Source organism: Drosophila navojoa, chromosome 5 (assembly GCF_054131105.1).
Source record: "Drosophila navojoa isolate 15081-1374.11 chromosome 5, UAZ_NAV_1.0, whole genome shotgun sequence".
Classification (NCBI taxonomy): Eukaryota; Metazoa; Arthropoda; class Insecta; order Diptera; family Drosophilidae; genus Drosophila; species Drosophila navojoa.
The window spans coordinates 4,403,709-4,425,379 of NC_142893.1; the positions used below are offsets into that span (position 1 = coordinate 4,403,709).

The window sequence follows — 21,671 nt, forward strand, 5'->3', positions numbered from 1 at the left end:
AAGCTCGGAGCTAGGAGCTCAGATCTTTGAGATGTATTAGTGAGCGAGAGGCGTTTAATATATTGCTCTTGGTTTATTCATAGAGTTTTGGTGTACATACATATGCGCAAACGCGTTATTAGTAGCACGTTAACGAGTATGTCGATTACATTTAAACTATTAAATATGATATAATGAATATAATACCAGCATTTTCGGTTTGTTTTAGACAATCAAAGTATCTGCATTGTAAGCACTATGGAATATATATGTATGTATATATTGCAATATTGTAGTCACCAAATGACCTATAAGAATTGAAAGCATGCGTATTTTACAAATTGGAAAGTTGCTTTATAACTCAGTATAGTATAGCTGTACTAGTTAGTATATAGCCGTTTAATGCGAGCATGCAAATCGCTTATGTCGAGATTGTTCGTATGCAACATCACGTTAATCACTGCTTTGGGTAGCCAAATGATTCAGTTGTCGAGTATGCTCCGCTTAAGGGCCTCCTCCAGATCTGCGTCATAGCTCTCGGGCTTCGAATAGTCCGCTGCAAACTTTTCATTGTTTTTTTTGGTCAGGGATTCCTGGCTCTTCTTGGTGGCGCCGCTGCCACTGCCATTCAGCTTCCCTTTGTTAGCATTGCTGTCGTTGAGCGATTTGCCAAAGTCGTTGGAAAAGTTGTGTGCATCGAATGCGTCAAACTTTGCAAAATTAGTATCCAACGTGGTTGAGTTGGCAGGCTTAGCAGATCCAAAGCTGTCCTCGAAGTTATCATTGAATGCATCAAAGAGCTTGGCTTCCGATTTGGTTGTTGTTGTCGTTGTCGTACTCTGAACAGCGAAAGCATCAAACGCGGCCACATTCGAGTTGACCGTAGTAAGTTCGTTGTTTTTCGAGTTGATTGAATTAAAGTTGTTGTCATTGAAATTGTCATTAAATGCATTGAAAAAGGAATCGTTGAGTTTGTTCAGATTTGCTTTGGTGGCTCCTTTCGTCGCTTGGGCAACCTCTGCAGGTTTCTCCAGCGCAAAGTCGTCAAAGTCAGCAAACGCATCCAGTGCTTTCGGATTCGATGTGGCCGATTTTTGTGAAGGTGCAGGACTGGCATTCAGATTGAATGCATCAAACTGATGCATCAACTCGCTGCTGAGCGGTGTGGCCGTCTTTGATTTGTTATTGTTATGCACGGCCTTCGGGGGGAGCTCATCTGAAAGTCAAATGGTAAGATTAGTCTGGACGAAGTTCATTTATAAACGGCTGCAGCACATACCCTCCGAGCTGAAGTCCTCGGCAAAGTTCTTCTTGCTCGCTCCCCCTGCAGACGTGCTCTCATCATCATCTGCAAAGGGATCTTTGATATTGAAGGGATCCTCATAGCGATAGTCCTTGAAGGGATCATCGTTAAAGTCTGTCGGCCCTTGTATTACAGGCACTGGCGTGACAGCCGGCTTGCTAATACTGCTGACGCTGCTGCCCCCAAAGGCATCAAAAAGACCTGCTAAAGATGCTGATCCGGTTCCCGATCCCGTTCCCGTTGTGGCCTGTGTCTGCAGCGGTGTATTGGAACGCGACAAATGTTGGTTATTTGTGCTGACTGCTGTGGGGGCTGATGCGGATGCTAATGCAGATAATGATGCCAATGTTGATGTCGATGCCGATGTCAATGTCGATGCCGATGCCGATGCCGATGCTGATGCCGATGATGTCGATAGCAGTGTGTGGGTGGAGGCTTGTGGGTGCAGGGTTGGCAGTGTTGGTGTACTAGTGCTGGCTGCCTTACTCTGGCTTTGGGGCTCATCAAACAGCGAGAAGCTATCGAGCAGCGTGGCATTTAGCGCCGGTATGGGCGTGGTGGTGTTTGGATTACCGATTGGAATGTTTTTTAGCTGTGTCAGCGGGTGTGGAAAATGAGCAAACAAATCGGTGTGTTTTTGTGAGTGGAAGGAAAAAATAAATACAAATCAAATTAATTTAAAAAAAAGAAGAGAGAAAATATACTATTAAGTCAATGAATTAGACAATTATTACCAAATATTGGCAAATTAAAACCAAATACCATAAATTATAATAAAAAGAAAAACGTTAAGCTTTTATATAGTATAATATATATACTCGGGTGTAGCTGCTGTGGAGAAGATAAGTAGGGGAAGGAGACCTGCATGAAACAAAGCTGATATAACCGGATGCGACAAAAATGTTTCTTTATTCTCTCATTATGGTTATATTTTTGTTTATCATAACTCAATTGTTATATGCATTATTATTATAATTATTATTATTATTAATGATGTCGAACATATTTAGATATTTTTGTTGTTTAATAATGCAAAACTTGATGGTGTTACACGTTAGTTTGGGTACCCATTATATGTATAAGTATTTATGTATTGAACATTAAAATCAATGTACGGGAAGCTTTAGGTTTCGGTATGTGAACAGTTTCGTGGTTGTATATAGTACTAAATATATATATATATATAATTTCCATGTATATATATATATTTTGTATGCATGTCTCTCAAAACAAATATCATCAAACAAGAGTTTGATGTGGGACTAGATTTTCTATAATTTATCGTTGACCAATTATCCAGAGTGCATACGGAAAAACAATTGTTATTCGATCCTATGGCTCCTACTGCACCTAGTCAATGGCAACGCGTCTCTTAAAAGTATTAACAATTTGATTCTATAATCGGCTGATTCTATATAGCTTTCAGTTGGAATGCAATTCGAGTAAACGAGCGATTGATGCGACTTCCATTTTTGGAAAATTATTTAATAAATAGTAAAGCAATCATCTTGGAAGTTGCAGGCTAATGAAATTCGAGCTATATATGTATGTATATATATGGTGGATCATAGGCTGTATATATGCACTTAAATATGTGTAGGTATGTATGTATGTAGGGTATGTGTCTTGTATAATTGCTATAAACTTTAGTATTATATGCAGAAACAACAACAATTTGCATTTAAATTCCTTAATTGAGTTATATATGAATCTATCAATCATTTCGAGACTAGCATTTCATCCAAACTAAACGGTTCGGCGTGCACTTAAGAATTTCTGAAATATGCTCCATATGTTCCATAATAGTATGCAATGTATATGATTATTTGGTCTTTAAACGAAAGCAAATCTCAAGTAAATATGATTTAAATACAATAATGCACAACATTTCATAGTGTGGCGACGTTAGTTAAATTTAAACTTTAAACACTTTGACTACATTAAACACGACATAACTTTTACTTTTTGGTTTCCTTTTGTTTTGTTTTTCGTTTTTGATATATCAATTGATTGATTTTCGATTCGAATTGAATTTAGTACATTTATCTATTTAGGCATGAAATCTGCGAGTATGCTGAACGGCTATGTGTGTAATACAAATACGAATATTCAGCCGGATCGAACTCTGATATATGGGTCCTATATGCAATGTCTATATAGTATACGCAATTAGGTTTTGTACGCTTCAAATTTGTTGCTAGGCTCAACTGCTGACTGAGTTTGTGTCGTGTCTCTGTTAATATTATATTATATATATATATAAACATATATATTTATATGAATTTATTGAAATATGATTATTATTATTAAGATGTTCACTGAAAATAGAGAATTGCAAGAGATGAAAGCAAATAGTTAGTTTCGTACGGGCAGCAGAGTTAAGGCAATGTGTTTAAGGATCGAAGTTGTACCTCTTGCATTTGCATTATTGCCCAAATCAATAAGCAATATAACAATTGACAAATTACTAAATTAAAACATCTACTTAAACCAAAAATAAAATGTTCGAGTGCAGAATGTTTTTTATTGGTTAAGGGTTTTTGTTTAGGTGAATCAAAAAATAAGTTAACACAACTACAAACAATTTAAATGTGGGTTAGTGATAATAATTAATAACGAAAATAATCGAATCGTAGTAAAATATTAATATATATATGCATATATAATGCCATGTTAATGCAAACAAAAACTTAACATTGTGTGAAGACAATTTCAACTATTTAACAAAATAATTGTTGCGGCGGTGCGATGTGCATGCATTACCACCGATCCCAACGTACATTAAACTTGCTACCAACCTTATTGTCAAAATCGTCAAAGTCAGCAAATCCTCCGCCTCCACCGCCGCCGCCAGAGCCGAAGCCGCCGGTAGGCTATAAAGTTAAGAGTATCCATTAGCCTGTCAAATTATTTACTATATATCATAGATTAATTTACCTGTGCTGCGCGTGGTGGAGCTGGTCGAGGTGGCGGAACCTTGGACTTCTTTGGTGGCAAAGCTGGACTAGGTGATTCTGGTCGCGGTGGCGGGCCAGATCGTTGCGCATTGGGACTAAGCACCTGACCCTGACCCGTGGGCGCGTGCAACGCCGCAAACGGATCACTGCCAAAATCATCCTTGCCAGGCTGCGTATACAATATATATATTTAATCGAATCCTACAAATTAGCATGAAGGGCTCACCTCTGGCGTTATGGCATTTGATTTGTTTGCACCGAACGCATCGCCACCAAATGGATCGCGTTGCGTTTGTCCAAATCCGCTAGCGCTGCTCTGGCCAAATGCATCGAAGCCACTGTCAAAGCCAGAGCTCATATTGAAGCTGTCATCAAAGCCGCCGATAGCGGGCGTGGGTTTGGTGCTAGCCTGCCCGCTGAAGGGATCGTTGTCAAAGCCATTGGTAGCATTATTAGCAGCGCCGCTGTTGTTCTCCTGGAATGGATCATCTTTGGGCATTTCGACTTCTTTCTGCAGTACTTTGCGCGCATCATCAAAGTCTGGCTCGATTTTCAACTGATATTCCGAGACGAGTTCAGCATTTTGATTCTCCATGGCAGCGCGACAAATTAGTAATGCGTCCGTCATCTGTCGCTGTGTTTCCATCAGCTGAGTGACCATCGAGCGTACCTAAAATCAAAAATACATTGGTTAAAATTGCAAATATATACACATTTTAAGAGTCTATATATAGATATTTACAGAACTAATCTGCAGCTGCGTATTCTGCAGATGTTTTGTTAGCTTAGATAGCTCTCGATTGTTGTTGTCGTATTCCTTTTGTAGTGCTGATTCCTCATCCTTGAGTTTCTGCAGCTCCGAGCGCTTGGCATTCAATTCGCCCTCCTGTTCGTTGATGGTCTCTTCTTGCTTGTGACACTGATCCCGAATCTTAGTCACCTACAAACAGAACAATCACAGGTTAATTATAGTGCCATTACTCTTCATTCTTGTGAGATAAAAATAAATTACACATAAACACAGAAACATAACATACAAACATAAAGCACAAACGATAATAAATAAACAAACCTGATTGCTGGTGCGGGTTATGTCAAGACTTACAGAGGCCAACACGGCCAGATTTTGGGTAACCTTAACGTTACATATGGTAATATAATGTTTTACGTGCATTCACCAGTTTAGTATGTATAATTTGGGTAAAATAATTGCGTACCAATTTGTGTTAACAGTGGAGGAACATAAATGATAAAGAAAAGGGAAATGGAAATCATTCAAATTAAACCCATTAAAAATCAAAGTCACATATTAAGGAAAGCAGTTAAACCCAATATTCAAGCTATTTAAGATCAATTTTAGATCATGCAACGATAACTACTTGAGCCTGCAGATCATCAAGACGTTTCTGTGCTTCGCCACGTTGATTCTCCAGCTGCTTTAGCGTAGCCGTCAATGTATCCAATTCGCTCTGCAACAAATCGAATTTTATTATAAGCTCTATATATACATACGTATTTGTGTGTGGTTCTAAGAGTTACCGACCTGTAGGCTTCGCACTTCACCATTCTTGATACGCACATCGGCCTCTTTTTGTGCGATTTCCGTTTCTAGGGCACGGCGCTCGCGTGCCAGTTCTTCGATCTCTTTGGATATCATCTCCAATTCGGGGTTTGAGTATGTCGGCTTTGTCTCCTGTGGCTGCACTTCCACACCAGACACAATTGAACGCATTGACGGTGGCACCATATTAGCTGTTAGCACTTGAGGCGGATCTACACCACGCTGTTTTCGCTCCACAAGCCACATGGCCAACGCGAATTGCTCCACGGTCAGCTTGCCCGATTGATTGGTGTCGCAAAGTGCCCTGTTAAAGAAGTAATAGTTAAATATATTAATTTGAGATATTTTACATTGTGCTGCTTACCAAATATCTGCGAGAGTGCGTTGTGGTATACCCGATTTAATGAATATGTCTTTCACTTCGAGTCCAGAAACCAAGCCATCCTTGTCCAAATCGGATTGTCGGAATATTTCCTCGAACCTTAGTAACTCGACTGGACTGACCACCCAATCAGCGTTGGCCGTCACCGACGGTGGTGCTCCAATGGGTATCAGTGGATCAGTTTGTATCAGTGGCTGTGCGCTAACTGCTCCCACTGGCGGAATGCGTGTCATGGGCGGCACAGCAACGGGCAATGGTGGTATCGCTGCCGGCGGCGCAATATCTTTGGGAAAGTTGGCCACAAAGCCACCATCGCCAAAGCCCTCGCCACTAGGCGCGCGTGGCATTGGCGCATTAACTCCAGCAACAGCTGGTGGCGGTGGCATCGCCGGCTTGGGTGCCTTACGAAGTTCTGGGGGCAACACACTGGGCACTGTGCGTTTCTGGAGTGTCTGATAAACGAGATGCATCGCGACAATAAACTCGTGCTTATCCAGATTACCATCTTTGTCCTGATCAGCAAGATCCCAGATGGTGCCCAGTATGTTCATGGGCAGCTTCGAGTCCATCAGCACGCCTTTTACTTTATTGCCCGGTAGCATGCCGTTCTGCGGATTCAGCGATTCAAACAGTTGCTCATACTTGAGTCGATCGATGACACTGATACTCCAGTCCCCACTTGGGGCACCTGCGCCGGCGACTGGGACCGTCTGTATGCGAGTAGGTAGGGCCTTTGGTATTTCACCCTGGAAAACATGTGACACAGATTAGGTATTGGTTTTTCTTCGTTGGCAGTTGTGTAACAATTTTACCACTTTCGGCGGATTCACCGTATCCATGTAGATGTTGTTCATATTGGCCACCTGGCCCGCCTGAGAGAGCGACACTAGTTTGAGAGCAACAAAAAATCCTGGCTTGTCCAGAAACCCCTTTCCATTCGGGTCGGATAGATCCCAAATGCGGCTGAGCACCACATCGCTCAAACCCGACTTTTTCAAGAACTTAGCGGCCGTCATGGCCTCAATGGCACCAGTGCCCTTTGGGTCAATCTATAAAAATAAAAATTGGGCACAAGCGCGCAAAAAAATCAATAAGGGGGTTGTTAATCACCCGCCGCACACACATTCCAGCGTACGATTCATCGTTACCTGTTTGTAGTACGCCTCATAGACGAGGTTGTGCTTGCCGCACACTTTAGTAAAATCCAAATTCATATTGCCACCGATTTGTGTATATTGTGTGCACACTTCGATCTCAAATAGTATGCAGAAAAGCCACGGAATTCGCCTCTCTGCCTCTGCGTTGTTTTAAGCGTAAGCGCTGTTATCACTATCACAAAATCGATTTTTTTCTCTCTTATTGGCGTAAGGGTAAGCGAGGGCGGAACTCGCTTTTATAATATGTGTGCGGTTGTACGGTGGCCACGCTCCTTAATTTTTAAGCGCCGCGAGTTGCACGTACAACTTGAACAGTTATAGTGTTGCAATTGAGCACATTACGGCTACAAATTTATTACACACATGAAATTTAATTTTTTGCTTTTGCCTTTTTCAGCATCGGCCTCTAACTAGTGTTGGACAGCGTCTCTATACCATTAAGCAACTCGTTTACTAGCACTAATACCAGGGATGAAAACCCTATTATATGCATAAAATAAAAATACATGCTTAACGAACCAAATATTTCAAATTTCGGCAAAATTATGATTTAAAGGTTTTTTATTTTAGATTTAATTATATATATTAATCGTTTTTGTGTTTAACTTGTTAACTACTAGCTGCAGTCATCTACAAATACATATATGGGTATACATTATTTAAAGTAAACGTATTCGACAGTTGGTTGCTCCGCATTGACAATAAAGCACTTTTCCAGGTACCACGCCCACTTCGTAGTTATAATTCCAGGTCAGTTCGGTGCCGGAGCGTATGTGGTTGGCCGAGAAGAAAGCCACCCAGGGAAATCGTAGATCGTGCGTGTCCACGAACACGTTCTGCACAAACAAATTTGGCGCACACGAATGCTGCAAAAGAATTAGGTATGCGTTTAGTCACAAGATAATGGCAGCAAGCGTTACGCATGCACTCACATTAAAGTAGCGCCCCAAATTGCCAGTTGTTTTGGCATCCATTATGTAGGGTGCCTCATCTTTGCCAAAGAGTCGACGCACCGAGTTCTCGCGCACTGTTTCGTCCAGATCTGCATTCGGATTGAAGTTAATCACAGCCCTCTCCTGTGAGTCCTGCTCCGTGGATTGGGTGGAGTGGCTGCGGGAGACTCGTAGTTTATCCTTTTTGCGTGGCTGGTAATACTTAGCGGGCATGAAATCCGCATCGTCCTCAGGATCTGGCACATAAGTGTCTTCTTCCTCTTCCGCCGGTGAGTGCTCAACATCCGATTCGTAGCCTTCTTTCAACTGTTCAGCCACCTCAATGTAGTCCAAATCGGCAAAATACTCATCACCGGCATCCAAGCCACCTTCGTTGGCCATAGTTTCGGTTAGCAAGTGACCGGCATAAATGCAAATGAATGCACCTTTCGGTATATCGTTGACACAGCGCAAACCCCAACCTCGATTCGAGGTCTTGAACACCTGTAGCTTCATTTCTAGCGAATGCTGGACCACACGGTTTAAGCAGTTCTTTTTGCATTTACAACGCGAGTTACATTCATAAATGCCAGTGGGCACATGCTCGTGCAGACGTTTGTATTGATAGCCAATCTCTTCTATCGGCTTGTTGGGATTGCAGTAGCGGACACCCGCAACTGTCAGCTGCCAGCAGGCGCATTTTGATTTGTCCTGAAAGGAAGGCAATTAGTTGTTTTTCGGGAAGGAAACTCAGACCTACTTACCGAGCAATCATCCTCACAATCGCAGCCCACCAGGAACTCTTCGTCGAGATTAAGATGCACGCCTTCTGTCGGTATGCGCTGTTTGGCATAAGTACATGGCGGTGGCAATGTGTTGTCATAATAGTTAACGAGTGGTATGGCCATTTTTTCTTGACCCTTCGAAATGTCTGCTTCTTTAACAATAGTGGGATCTATGGAGTACTCCGCCAGACAACGTAGATCAGGTGTAAAATCAAAGTTTTCCACGTTTAGCACGTTATCGGTGGCCCGCAGATATTTGTGCACTTCGGCCAGATTACGAAAACTCTTGCCACAAGGCCCACGATAGACAACATTTCGTTTAGCCTTCTGCTTAAATACTAAACGTTCCCAACCAGAGAGCAATGGCTTGGCCAACGGACTGTAGCTATCCAGGCGATGCACGATCTTGAACAGACAGGCCGGCGTACATTCATGGGGCGTATACATCTTAGGTGGCAAATTGCGTTTGGCGGTGAAATACACGACGTGACCCTTGGGACGATTTTCGTCATCCACATAGATGGTGGAGTTGTTCAAATGTCGAACAGTATTCCGGGCTGCAGCTGCAGCAGCAGCAGCATTGGAAGCAGCCGCTGCAGCAGATGAAGATGATGACATATTTACGTTCTGTGGTGCGGAGCTGCTCTTCCTTGCAATGGCGCGCATTTGCTGGTTAACCTGTCTGCTGCTTGTCTCCATTTCCTTGGTGTATCGTATAAAGGGCTCGGTGCGCTTAATAGATCAATGGAAATATCAGTAGTTAATATGAGTAACAGTTTTTAATATATAGGTAAACTCACGCGTGGAACACGATGCTGCTGCATGGCATTAGCGCTGTTTAGTGCGTTCTGCGTTTCCTTAAAGACGGGACCTAGACGCAGCGAACCGCGATAAATCCATTCAGTATGATTCTTGTCATCGTCGAACTGCATTTGCACCAGACTACAATCAATGTCAATCACTCGTGCATACAACCAGGTGCCATTGGATTCTGTGTTCATATTCTGGCCACGGGTGCACTGCACCATAGGTCGATCCACAGAATATTTCTCCACATATTTTTGTATAAAGTCACGTGAGCCCGGATGCACATCCTCCCACACTTTTTCTGACGCCATGCAAACCAAGCGCACATCGTTATGCTGCACATACTGCGTATAGCCGTCATCGTAAAATATTAGATAGCGAAAGCGATTGGCCTGCTTCAAGGGTTCCGCTATGATGCCCGGATAGAATGCGCTGGGAACGACACCTTTTTCCTTGCCGCGCGACAAAGTGCTGCCATTGAAGTAGGCTATAACACGAGTGCCTGTTGACATATGAAAGTAAATATTAGAAAGTCTTTGATATAACACATATGTATATAGGTATCTCACCTATAGTTAGGCGTACTGGGGGTGGTTCAAAGTAGGCCAAATGTTTTGCCGTTACAGTTTTAACCATTTGATATGGCGTATTCAGATATTTAATCTTATAGCTTTTAATTACGTTGCCGCCCACCGTAGAACTCTCCGTGAACTCAATCACTTTGACGGAGACCCAACTGGCAATTGCTTTGTTCTTCACAGCATAGTAGGTCTCGTTCAGCTGAATGGGTGGACGTTCTATTTCACCAGCGGGTGGCACTTGCTGCAAAATATAATGTATATGTATAAACATTAATATTTAATTATATCTTCGTTGCACTCACTACATAATCGTTCATGTTGTGGTATAGGTCTAGTGGCGGCAAATGCTTGTGAACAACTTGACATGAACTGTATAGAGCAAAGTGCATCTTGTCTGCCATATTTTGCAACTTGCAAAGCTCGTCATTGACCATTTCGATTTCCTGGCCTATGCGCTGCGATTTTGCCTGAAGTATGCTCTTCGACCAAGCCATTTGGTCGTCCAAATCCACTCTGTTTATAACAGTTTTTATTGCGTCCTCTAATTCGTTCTCAATAAGCTGCAAATCATTCGCTGAGAACTCGGGCTTGCCTGTGCTTGGAAGATAAGATTTCAGATTTTTTATAAAGATATATTCTCACACTTACTCTGCTCATCATCGTCTTCCTCCTCATCACTACTGTCAAGTGCTACAAAATCCGCATGATTCTGGTTGAAGCTACGCAACAGCAGTGGTTGCTTGGCCATTAAGTGACCCGCATAGTCCTACATTTTTCAGGATATGTTAGATATCTTGTTTTATATTAATGTTGGAGTACCAACCTCATACATATCCATGGCTGTGTCATAGCAACTCATGCATATGTACTGTCGCTTATGGGCCTTCCTAGGCACCTTGTAGTAGTTGAGAGCTGCCAAGCTAGCGCGCACGTATTGCTTGTGCAGCTTTTCGCAATTGCAGTTGAGGCAATCCTTCTTGTAGTAGATTTCGTTATCCTCCTCATAGTCAACGGATTCTTTTGAGTCACCCTCGGGTTTCGTTTCCTTATAATCCTCTTCGTGTAGCTTGGCTAAACAGCTGCTTTCGACTTCTTGCCTGGCCTCTGTTTCCATGGGCTCATCTTGAATGGATTTCATTTCTGCATTGCTTGATTCATCGGGTTGCTGCGGCTCCTCAGCTACTGTCATTGATTGGGGCTCTTCTTTTACAGTTGGGCTTTCTGTTGGCATAGCTGAATCGAACTTAACGCCTACTATTGTGGCATCTTCTGTATTTGTTTTAGATTCTTCGATGTGCTCGGGGATAATTTGCTTATCTTCACTTTCTCCTTTGTCTTTGTCATCTTTGTCAGGATTACAATTAACACTCTCTTTATCGTCCGATTTGGATTCGGACTCCTCCTCATTGTTACCTTCCGTATTCTTTGGACTGCTAATCAGTTCAATGCTGCTGTCGCTGTCCGACTTACTGTCTTTTATATTATCTGTTTCGGATGGTTCTTTTAATGCGGGACTTTCAATTAATTCAATGCTGCTATCCAAGTCATCTTCGGTCGACTTATGTGCATCATTAGAATCCATTAGAGGAGCAACGCATTCCTTAACTGCATCACTTTCATCGGTTGAGCCTTTGATATTTTTATCTGCGGCTTCCAACTGCTCGGATATTGGGCTACTGATAAGTTCAATGCTGCTATCCATATCAGTTTCAATCGGTTTGGTCGAATCCAGCTTCAAAATTGATGATTCTTCTGTTATTTCTGATGTAATTTCGGTGATGTTCTTGTCCTGTTCAGTACCATCTGAGTTCTCCGATTCTTTATATTCGGAGGACGCCTTCGACGGCTCATCGTGATCATCTTCATCCAAAGACATTTTATCTCCGCCTTCTACCTTTTCTCCTTGCTCCGCCTCTGCTTCTGCTTCTTTCGCTGTGCTAGCCTTTCCAGCCGGCAAAGACGTTGCCTCAATCGAAGGATCAACTGCTGCTGCATCGTCGTTCTCTGAACAGTCTACTGCTGCAGACTCTGATTCCATGCTGTATTTTACAGTTATTTATTTTTTGTTCATCCAGCACAAATGTTTTAAAAGTTGTTTAAAAAATTTTGCAAAAAAGAGCAAGAGCAGCAATTGCAACAGTGCTGCACAATTCTTACCCTTACTTTTTAGGGTGCTTACCAGCACTACTCAAGCAAAAAGAAGCATGATATACCATTCACAATAATTCAAATAGCTTGCGCTCGAAAATTTAAATAAACCTTTTTTAGATGTTCATGGCATTTATTTCGTTTTCATATTCGTTTCGGCTAATCTACTGTTGGATAATGACGGGCTTGTAGCCGTTCTCATCAGCGGTGTAGGTGACCTTGACGACCTTGCCTTCCTTCGACACGTATTCGTATGATCCCTTAACAAGAATGGTGTGCTCGTCCTTCAAAACACCATCCTGCTGGACATTGCTGCCATCAGAAGTTGCCCATTCGTATTTGAAGCTATCGGGATTCACTTCGTTAACCTCCTTAACAGTAACCGGAACATCGGCGAAAGCCAGAGCCAAGAAGCAAGCGAAGACAATCTGCAGACATTTTAATTATGTATTATAACAACATTTCTGATTATCATCAATATTGATACTAACCACGAATTTCATGTTGAAGGATATTTAGTTGTCGGTTAGCAGACTGCGAAACAGAACTAATGAAAGCTACGATCCCGCTACGTTTTTATACACTTCCGAAGATCAGATGACATTTAACAACTTGCCTAGCAACTTGCATAAATTAAAACAAACTTGATTTGTTTTAATTAGCTAAAATTTTTGGTGCAGCCATTTAAATAATATATGTATGCATATTTTCTATGCAATTGTGTTATTTATCTTCTTGCTAAGCTTTTGTTAATATCTGTAGATACATACACATTGAATAGTTAAATGTTTTGTATTTGGTCAGAGAAGTAATAATTCAAATTCAATTACCATATTGTTTTTTTTTTTTTATTTTTATTTTATTTTTTATTGAATTCTGTTGGATTATAATTAGCTTCCTTAAATGTAAATAGATAAATAAATAAAAGTTATTAGTTATAGAAAACTCGGATTAAATCATGTTAATATTTGCATAATATTTATATAACTCAACCGGTTTGCTTAGCAATTCTTTCATTTTACAAATGCACTGGACATATTAGACAGTTCAGTATCAGGTTTGAAATAAATAAAATAAGTTTAAAGAGCAAGGTACTAGACTTCCCAAAATACACATGAAAGCCAAAAAAGCGCCAAGTGTGATAACACATGATAAAACAAGTTTATTAAATTAAGATCGAAAAATTTTAAGTTCCCGCGGTTATTTTCTCTTTGTATGCATAAGGAAGAAGAGGAAGCATGTAAATTAGCCATTCACAGGGAATTCTAACGTTTCACACGTGCTGAGGTTGTTTTAGTGTTCTTGAGAATTGTTTTTGTTTAATAAAAACATAGCACAATGGCCAGTAATGACGGCGACTCCGAATCTGGAAGTGATTACGACGTGGAGGTGTACGTAAAGCCGAAGAGAGTCCGGCGGACAGTCAATGATGACTCCGCTGATCTTTTGGGGAATTTCGATGACGAGAAACGTAAGGAGATTTTCGAGGGTACTTATGTGGACAAAGAGACTTCAAGAAATCCAAGCGATTCGGAAAGTAGCGATGACGACGAAGCTAAACTAGATGAAGAGAATGACGAAAATGTGGACCAAGCAGTCAATGGTGCTGGGGCTGAGAGTGAGGCCTCCGTTTCGGATGAAGAACACCATGAGGATGGGCACATAAGCACGGAACAATTGAATAGCTTGCTTCGTGGTGCAGCTAAGGTGAACAGACACGTACTCTATGTAACAAATCTAAACTTTGAAACGACCAAGGACGATCTGGAGTCGCACTTTTCAGTGGCTGGTGCAGTCAAATCCATACGCATTCCTAAAAAGCGTCGTGGAGGCTTTGCCTTTGTGGAAATGGAAGACTTAATGGGTTTCCAGCAAGGTTTTCGACTGCACAATACAGAGCTGCAGGGAAGAAAAATCAAGGTTCAAATATCGGAGGCGGGCAAAAAGAAGTCAGCCAACAAGAAGAACATTATTAAACAGAAGAATCGCAAGCTGGCCGAGATGCGCAACGAGCAGAAGACATTCACAAAGAGTGGAAAGTTCTACGACAAGGATCTGAAGAAAGAAAAGGCTAAGGATTTGTTGGCGCGCAAGCGCTGGCGTAAGCCCAAACCAAAAATGTAAATACTAAGTTGAAGGCCCCTAATTAAAATATAACTTAATTATTAAATAATTATTCAACAATTGTGTACATTCTTAACTATTGCCAACGCACAATGTAAAAGTTGCGCTTACCAACGCGCAATAAGGATACACCATTACGGAGTATATGAATGCCGGTTGTTATAACTTCTGCAATGTTCTGCACACGCTTTTGGTTAATGTAGAAGCCCCCAGCACTGATGATACGAACGGCATCAGCTAGAAGACAATAATTTAGTTACATAAACTTGCATTTTATGTTTTCAAAGAACTTACATTCTGTTGGGAAGCACTTCGCTTTCATGGCCAGTTGTAGTATGGACATGCCCGGTTCGGTCAGTAAATCAACGACAGTAGCTCCCTGAAATGTTTGTTTGATCTCCGCATAGTTCAACTCGGCCAGGCCGTCCACGTTACCTTTGTAGAGCGCATTGGTAACGCGTTCCGCTTGCTTTAAGCCATGCTCTGTGGGAGAAAAAGGTATTAGAGATATATTAACAAGGCAAATCTATTATATTTACCGCCATGAACCAGCAATGTGACATCTTCAGCCAGCAGGGTCTGGGCTTTACGTTTCTCTGGCTCTTTGGCATGTTCGCGCATCAGTTGGTCGACCTCGGCCAGTGGTATAAAGGTGAATAGTTTTAAAAGTTTCTCCACCTCAGAGTCGGGCATACGCAAAAAGAATTGATACAGTGCAAAAGGCGATGTCTTATTTTCATCTAACCATACTGCATTCCCGGCAGATTTGCCGAACTTATCACCCTCCTCATTTGTAACTATGGGAAGGGTCAAGCCGAACACTTCACGATTGCGCTCCACACGGCTTATCAATTCGTGACCTGTCATTAGATTGCCCATTTGATCGGAGCCGCCCATCTGGAAGCAACAGTTGTGCTTACGCAGTAAATGTAGCCAATCGTAGGCCTGGAAGATTTGATACGTAAACTCCGTAAAACTCATCCCATCCTCCGATTCCAAACGTGTTTGGACGGAGGATCGAGACAGCATTGATCCCATGCGAAAATGTCGACCCATGTTGGCAATAAAGTCGATCAGATTAAGATTTGCATACCACTCGGCATTGTTAACAATTCTATACAATATTATATATGTACATATATTTTATTATATTATGAAAAAATTGAATATTTAAATAATAATATGTTACTCACGTGAGTGGCGCCAGTTGAGACTTGTTGTTTCGTGTATCCCAAAGGCAATCCTCATGGTTTTTGAATACTCTACGCAACTGTCCCTCAATGGCTTGCAAATTTGTTTCTATCACAGACTGTCCCAGCTGATTGCGCTCCGTTTTACGTCCACTCGGATCGCCAATAAGACCAGTGGCTCCTCCAACAAGCGCAATCGGTTTATGGCCGGCACGCTGGCAGTGCAAGAGGCCCATTATGACCAGCAAGTTTCCAACATGCAGGCTGTCCGCAGTTGGATCAAACCCAGCATAAATACTTTGTGATGATTTCGTGAAGAGCTGCTTTATCTTTGGTCTATGGCAAAACACATTTTCATACAATATTTCAGCTTTTGATAATCTATCTACATTTTAACTTACGCTGCTGTGTCCGGGAAAATGCTCTGAAAGAAACCTCGATCTGACAGCTCCAGCAGGTTTTTGTGTGTGAAATTACGCTTAAAATGGCAGCAACTGCTGTGCAGCGGCTGTAGCATACGCAGTTTTAAAGAGAACATTATGCAAAACTTATCATTGATATAAAGTAATGTTGCACCAGCACAAGGAACTTGAGGTTATGTGGAATGTTTGGCTACTCACAGCTACAGCTGATTGGGAACAGCTGTTGCACTGTTGCTTTGAGTTACAAGTTGGTATTTTTCAGTGGTGTGACGTCACTGGCGTACATTTATCGGCGCAAATAATGCGTTGCTCTCTTATACGACCGTTCGAGCGCGACCTTTTCACTTGCAGAGACCATACGAGTGTTTGTTTTGGAAAACAAAGAAATGTATTAATTAACTGTTTTTTGTGTGCTGCAGCTGCCGAGTGCTTCGTGAATATAATTGTTAGTAATGTTGTTAAAAATACGGCATGCGCTGCTGGAGGTCAGCAATCCGTCAGCCAAGGAGACAGTGAAGCAATCAGCAGTTATAATCAACAATGAGATTATAATTAGCTGCGCCAACATTCTGCAGACCTTCGCTCGCCAGTCGGATACAGGGGAGAGATTCATTCATAGCCTCCAACAGTGCAATCTGGTCGACGCACAGGATGTGCAGTGTAGTGAGGGCAAGCTACTTCGGAGACTAAATTATCTAGTGACCTTTGATCGACATCGACGTCCAGTGCCCGATCGCAGTATACAGCAAAGTTCGGCCCATCCAGCAAACATTCTTACCCGCTACACGGCTCAACCTTTGTATGTATTTTGTGCTGCAGAAGTGTCGCGTAGTCTGCACAAGATATTGAGAAATGCCGACTCCGATGAGCAAAATGTGCTGCGCTCTAGTTTTCTCGTGCTGACAATGAGGAAGTTGATGGAACGTGAATCTTTCAAGCGCTTCATTCAGCACATTTCCAGCTATCTGCGTTATCTGCAGCCCATTCACACGCTGGACGATGTTTTGGTCATGTGCTCGCCCTTCGGCATGGAAAACTTCTACAAAACCATTAGCATTGGCAAAGTGTGCAATGTATTAGGCAATTCTTTGTTTGGCCTATCAAATGCTTTGCCTCTTGGTTGTGAGGGAGCCGCTGTATTTAACAACAAGCTGTAGGTATTCCAAATATCCATTCACTCACTTTTAGACAGTCACTAATGACGTCTCTGCATTCCAGCCGACTTATAGGCATCATTATATGCACATCATTCCAGCGGCAGCAGGAGAACGTTAATTTGATTTTGGCTGCCAATTTTGGTTATATTGTCAGGGATTTTATGGCGCAGCTGGGCACGCGCATTACCATACTTAGCTTGCCACGGGAAACATCAAATTTTTCGTGTATGTAGTAATTAAATATAATACATACATGCATTTATTTCAGCTGATTTTCTTTCCAATTAAAGGGGAGCGTTCGATTGTGGTGATTGAGTCGGCTTCCCACCAAGGTACCGGCACTTACATCAGAGTCCACGACAAATGTTTTATTCTTACCTGCGCGCATGTTGTTGGCAAGGTATATATACATATATACTTATAATATATATATTATAAAATTAATATGTGATGTGCTATCAAATTATTTTCAGCTAAATTCGGTAGTACAGTGCCGAGCTTTCGATCGAGAATTCCCCTCTGATGTCATTTGGTGCAATCCGGATGAGAATCGCCCCTACGACTTGGCATTGCTCACCGCACCTGCAGATATACCTAGGGATTACTGTGTACGCATAGCGCGTAATCGCGCCACATTGGGACAGACGGTGTATAATGCTGGCTTTCCATACTATGTTAACTTTAACTTCAAATACGACTTCAATCCCTCCATATTCCAAGGGCGTATTATCAAATGTGATCGGGGCGCCATAATGTCTGATGGTAGCGTGCAGTCTGGCCAGAGTGGCGGCCCAATGTTTGATCAGAACGGCTGCATTCTCGGCGTTTGTGTGTCTAACATAAAACATGATGATATTGTCTACCCAAATATAAATACAGCTATACCGACATACGATATACGACGGACTCTACACGAATTTGCCACGACAAATGGTGCGTATGCAAGCTATATATATATATATGTATATGAAAATATATTCCCAACTTGTTTGTTTTTTCAATCTATCAGATGTCAGTGTACTAAACAATCTCGTCGCGAGCCAAGATGTCTGCCGGGTCTGGTCGCTGGATATGCCGCCAATACAAAGCAAACTCTGACGTCTCCGTTAAACTATGCCAAACTTGTAATATATGTATATATCTGTCAATATATCAATTTTATAATTGCTGTGCTTATAATAAATAATATTTAACATATGAGCTATTACGATATATTTAATTCTTATCCAAGCAATCATTAACATGACTTTGCAAAACAGTTAAAGCGTAAAAGGGCTTTGAGCAAATCGGACATCGCAATGCCGGCTCCGCTGTCTTCGCGGCTGCGCCTGTTGGATCTAGGACCTGAACAAAAATGACAGTGAATTAGTATTATTTAATACATACATATATATTCATTATGGTTGCATACTCTTACTGGTCTCTGATCCGGTCGCAAGCTATTGCTGCTGGCCCCTAACTTCAATGGTTCACTGCTAAGCTTGTTTGGCTTTTGCGCTTCAGCTAATGCTTCGATTAATTCTTGGTTGCGTCGTTGTAGAGCACGTAAATCCAAAAGATATTGCTCCTTTTCGCTAGCATTCTTTTCGCGATCGGCGCGCTCCATTTCAAAGTCCCGTCGATAGATTTCAATCTGTGTTTTCAAGTGTGTAATCTGTTCATCCTTTTGTGCGTCATTTGCCTTCAAGACCTTCACGTCTGCATTCATGGCTCTCATTAATTCCTCAGCACTGGTCAAGTTAACCTTGAGGCAATCTATTTCCTCGATATACGTTTTTTTCTGTAAGGCATGTACGTCATTAAATTTTGAATTATTTTGTTTTTGTAAGGAGTACTCACCATGTCCTTAAATTCTAAGTTCTCTGCCAACAGTGCAGACATTTGTCGCTGCAGATCTTTGACTTTGTTATCCTGTTCACCGCTCTTTAGACATTTTACTGGCGTCACACTTCCATCATCAGGGACATATTCGTAAGAATGCTGAAAATTTTGAAATTGTTTTTATTGTGATTAGATCCAAAACAAAATAAAGCGCAAATAATAGATATGCATTTGTATGAATGTATACACAACTCGAAATGATTAGGTTTATCTTATCTGAGCTTGAGTGGCGTTATAGGCGATAAGAATTACAGTCATGAAGTATGTTAATATTTGTTTGTAATAATAAATGAACTTTGGGACTTACGAGCTGCTGCTGCTGTAATTTTTCAATTTCAACAGCCATATTGCTAATCAGCGATGATTTCTCCGAAACACATTGCCTTAGCTCATCATGCTCTTTCTGATGCATCTCCTCAGACAGACGCATTTGCTCCAAATTACTCTCCAGTTCCTTTTTTAACTCTTGGTTTTCCACAGTTAACTTTTCTATCTGCGCTTGGCATTGCTGCAGTTGCACCTGATACTGTTGCTCTCGAGCAGCCGCTTCGTTTCGCCATTGCTGAGTGATCTTATAATATTCTTGCATCGTATGATTCACTTTATCCAAGGTTTCTGTATAAATAGATGTTTTAGTTTTGGTAAATTAGTTCAGATCTCAATGACTGCAGGCCTTACGAATCAGCCCCTAATGCAAAGTATGAAAAGGATTACTCAGCTCATAATATATACAAATATAAATATGCAGTAATCTAGTTAATATATATAGTTAACACAATTTCAATTAGATGCTTGAACTAAAATAAAGCATATCTGCATTTATATATATATAAGATGAACAACCACTGGACATACGTTTCAAAGCCAAGTATTCGGTCATCATTGTCTGTAGCTTAACTACATCCTCGGCGCGGGCTTGCAAAGAACAAAAGCTGGGGAACTGGGAGTATATGCTGTTCTACTTGGAGAAAGTAAATTAGTATATATGGGTATATATTACAATATGTTATAAATACCTTGAGCACATCGGCCTGAACCTCGCCCATTAAAAAGCTGGCTGCCAAAGAACTTTGACCAGAAGGTAAAGTTGTGGGTAGGCTGCTTTCTGTGGAATTTGTTTGCTCTGGCATTGGGCTCGACTGACTTATGCTGGCTGGTGTTTCCAATTTAACGTCTGGGGTTTGTTGAGCTTCTACAGCGGGTTCTTTGTCCAATGCATCGGTGAACAGAGAACCGTCCTGAGAGCAGAGCGAAGGTAAAGGCGAACTGCCTAAAATAACGAATGAATCTTCTTCAGCCATTTCGCCTTCACGTTCGTTCTGTCACTGAAATTAAAAAAAAAAAAACTACGATTACAACTGCGCGTTAAGTGTGGCCCACTTGCAGGGGGAGTCCCCAGTATTCAAATGAAATTGGCACAGTTAGTCAGACAGCAGTGCACAGGTTAATCAATAAATAGTCAACTTTGAACCTCACACACCTGAGGCAATAAATGAACTGTTTTGGTATTTGTTGCTGGTATATATGCATACAGATATCTATCTTGCATGCTTCCTTAGTTATCTATTCTTTTCTGATTCATTGTCAAATGTAATAATTTCTTGGCTTCCCCGCTTGCTGCGTCATCACAAATATTATTGATATTACTAATGCTAATTGTGTACAAACCTTATCGGTAGCGTTGTAGGCACCAGACTACCATAAAATATTACTTTCTATTTTTCGATAAGTTATTTTTGAGAATCACAGTCCAATGTTATTTTTATATTCGTGGGAATTATGGCATTATTAATTCAGTGTGGCCAGTGGCCACAATCAAAATGGAAAAACAGCTGTTTGTCGAGTGAAACGTGAATGGCAGCTGTGTGTCTGAGGCGAGTTTGCGAAATTGTCCAACACTGCACACAAACGCCGCCGCTTTGAACGCGCTTTCTGCCTAATATAATTTGTTGTATTATCGGCATTTTAATAGTACAGATAATTATTTATACATGGTCAGTAAGAAGCCCCTTTGTTTTTAATTCTCAGAGCTACAAGGGTCAAGTGGATAAACCAGATTTTTTGGCATTACATGTGCCTGTAATTGGCGAATTCGTTTCTAATTGCTGGATTTTCAGAATTGACATCATTTCAAGTGATAAATGAGATTCAGAACCGGATTCTCATTTTTTATAGTACATTTTCATTGTTTTCATTGTTCGGCTTAAAGTGCAAACACATATATTTGTATATGGGTTAATGAGGCGCTCGCGTGTTGATGAGTATACATATGTATATAAGTATGTAAATACATACATATGCATAT

At 41.3% G+C, this 21,671-nt stretch overlaps 8 protein-coding genes across 12 annotated transcripts in view; 2 read left to right on the forward strand and 6 right to left on the reverse strand.

Annotated features, from left to right (window-relative positions):
• LOC108654236 (uncharacterized) overlaps nt 1–18,685 on the forward strand; it is a 125,383-nt gene extending 106,698 nt beyond the window's left edge. Inside the window, exons 2-6 of the mRNA XM_018105389.3 lie at nt 16,692–17,481; nt 17,547–17,710; nt 17,776–17,885; nt 17,959–18,418; nt 18,495–18,685. Coding sequence (XP_017960878.1) covers nt 16,781–17,481; nt 17,547–17,710; nt 17,776–17,885; nt 17,959–18,418; nt 18,495–18,583 — 1,524 coding nt within the window. The 5' untranslated portion in view covers nt 16,692–16,780 and the 3' untranslated portion in view covers nt 18,584–18,685. The remainder of the gene's footprint in view (nt 1–16,691; nt 17,482–17,546; nt 17,711–17,775; nt 17,886–17,958; nt 18,419–18,494) is intronic.
• LOC108653980 (small ribosomal subunit protein mS37) overlaps nt 1–21,671 on the reverse strand; it is a 145,718-nt gene that overhangs the window by 5,125 nt on the left and 118,922 nt on the right. The window lies entirely within an intron of this gene.
• Nucleotides 54–7,783, reverse strand: Eps-15 (Epidermal growth factor receptor pathway substrate 15). 4 transcript variants are annotated; one of them, XM_089261829.1, is made up of 12 exons: nt 7,331–7,783; nt 6,995–7,231; nt 6,165–6,928; nt 5,783–6,104; nt 5,619–5,708; nt 5,312–5,374; nt 4,982–5,179; nt 4,466–4,909; nt 4,220–4,408; nt 4,081–4,155; nt 1,259–1,535; nt 54–1,195 (listed from the first exon to the last, which is right to left on the reverse strand). In XM_089261829.1, the coding sequence occupies exons 1-12, from the start codon at nt 7,394–7,396 to the stop codon at nt 462–464; spliced, it is 3,459 nt and encodes a 1,152-aa protein (XP_089117955.1). In that variant the 5' UTR covers nt 7,397–7,783; the 3' UTR covers nt 54–461. The 4 variants fall into 4 exon arrangements, with proteins under 4 accessions (XP_089117955.1, XP_017960875.1, XP_017960877.1 ...); XM_018105386.3 differs by having other exon boundaries at nt 1,259–1,874; XM_018105388.3 differs by lacking the exon at nt 5,312–5,374 and having other exon boundaries at nt 1,259–1,874.
• On the reverse strand, nt 7,904–12,620 carry egg (SET domain bifurcated histone lysine methyltransferase eggless). The gene is made up of 8 exons (XM_018105385.3): nt 11,268–12,620; nt 11,093–11,210; nt 10,747–11,036; nt 10,433–10,685; nt 9,857–10,365; nt 9,036–9,788; nt 8,272–8,982; nt 7,904–8,205 (listed from the first exon to the last, which is right to left on the reverse strand). The coding sequence occupies exons 1-8, from the start codon at nt 12,480–12,482 to the stop codon at nt 7,999–8,001; spliced, it is 4,056 nt and encodes a 1,351-aa protein (XP_017960874.1). The 5' UTR covers nt 12,483–12,620; the 3' UTR covers nt 7,904–7,998.
• On the reverse strand, nt 12,705–13,239 carry Lcp9 (Larval cuticle protein 9). Its single transcript, XM_018105402.3, has 2 exons — nt 13,084–13,239; nt 12,705–13,020 (listed from the first exon to the last, which is right to left on the reverse strand). Exons 1-2 carry the CDS (start codon nt 13,093–13,095, stop codon nt 12,757–12,759), a joined length of 276 nt encoding a protein of 91 aa, XP_017960891.1. The 5' UTR covers nt 13,096–13,239; the 3' UTR covers nt 12,705–12,756.
• Nucleotides 13,812–14,765, forward strand: LOC108654242 (uncharacterized). The gene has a single exon (XM_018105397.3). It carries the CDS (start codon nt 13,931–13,933, stop codon nt 14,714–14,716), a length of 786 nt encoding a protein of 261 aa, XP_017960886.1. The 5' UTR covers nt 13,812–13,930; the 3' UTR covers nt 14,717–14,765.
• On the reverse strand, nt 14,739–16,561 carry TyrRS-m (Tyrosine--tRNA ligase, mitochondrial). The gene is made up of 5 exons (XM_018105390.3): nt 16,308–16,561; nt 15,910–16,242; nt 15,256–15,830; nt 15,011–15,199; nt 14,739–14,953 (listed from the first exon to the last, which is right to left on the reverse strand). The coding sequence occupies exons 1-5, from the start codon at nt 16,442–16,444 to the stop codon at nt 14,793–14,795; spliced, it is 1,395 nt and encodes a 464-aa protein (XP_017960879.1). The 5' UTR covers nt 16,445–16,561; the 3' UTR covers nt 14,739–14,792.
• On the reverse strand, nt 18,626–21,184 carry key (NF-kappa-B essential modulator kenny). Of its 2 annotated transcripts, none has more exons than XM_018105395.3 (7): nt 21,035–21,184; nt 20,383–20,691; nt 20,222–20,324; nt 19,674–19,981; nt 19,325–19,465; nt 18,903–19,265; nt 18,626–18,829 (listed from the first exon to the last, which is right to left on the reverse strand). In XM_018105395.3, the coding sequence occupies exons 2-7, from the start codon at nt 20,665–20,667 to the stop codon at nt 18,701–18,703; spliced, it is 1,329 nt and encodes a 442-aa protein (XP_017960884.1). In that variant the 5' UTR covers nt 20,668–20,691; nt 21,035–21,184; the 3' UTR covers nt 18,626–18,700. The 2 variants fall into 2 exon arrangements, with proteins under 2 accessions (XP_017960884.1, XP_017960883.1); XM_018105394.3 differs by having other exon boundaries at nt 18,897–19,265; nt 21,035–21,183.

Coding starts and splice junctions, on each gene's coding strand:
- egg (XM_018105385.3), bottom strand. CDS start 12,482: ATGGAATCAGAGTCTGCAGCAGTAGACTGTTCAGAGAACGACGATGCA. Junction 11,211..11,267: donor CAGCCATGGATATGTATGAG/GTTGGTACTCCA, acceptor TGAAAAATGTAG/GACTATGCGGGTCACTTAAT. Junction 10,366..10,432: donor CCCAGTACGCCTAACTATAG/GTGAGATACCTA, acceptor ATATGTCAACAG/GCACTCGTGTTATAGCCTAC.
- LOC108654242 (XM_018105397.3), top strand. CDS start 13,931: ATGGCCAGTAATGACGGCGACTCCGAATCTGGAAGTGATTACGACGTG.
- key (XM_018105394.3), bottom strand. CDS start 20,667: ATGGCTGAAGAAGATTCATTCGTTATTTTAGGCAGTTCGCCTTTACCT. Junction 20,325..20,382: donor TTCAGGCCGATGTGCTCAAG/GTATTTATAACA, acceptor TTCTCCAAGTAG/AACAGCATATACTCCCAGTT. Junction 19,266..19,324: donor ACTTAGAATTTAAGGACATG/GTGAGTACTCCT, acceptor CATGCCTTACAG/AAAAAAACGTATATCGAGGA.
- Eps-15 (XM_018105386.3), bottom strand. CDS start 7,396: ATGAATTTGGATTTTACTAAAGTGTGCGGCAAGCACAACCTCGTCTAT. Junction 6,929..6,994: donor CGGTGAATCCGCCGAAAGTG/GTAAAATTGTTA, acceptor CATGTTTTCCAG/GGTGAAATACCAAAGGCCCT. Junction 1,196..1,258: donor CGAGGACTTCAGCTCGGAGG/GTATGTGCTGCA, acceptor TTTGACTTTCAG/ATGAGCTCCCCCCGAAGGCC.
- TyrRS-m (XM_018105390.3), bottom strand. CDS start 16,444: ATGTTCTCTTTAAAACTGCGTATGCTACAGCCGCTGCACAGCAGTTGC. Junction 16,243..16,307: donor ATTTTCCCGGACACAGCAGC/GTAAGTTAAAAT, acceptor GTTTTGCCATAG/ACCAAAGATAAAGCAGCTCT. Junction 14,954..15,010: donor GAAGTGCTTCCCAACAGAAT/GTAAGTTCTTTG, acceptor ATTGTCTTCTAG/CTGATGCCGTTCGTATCATC.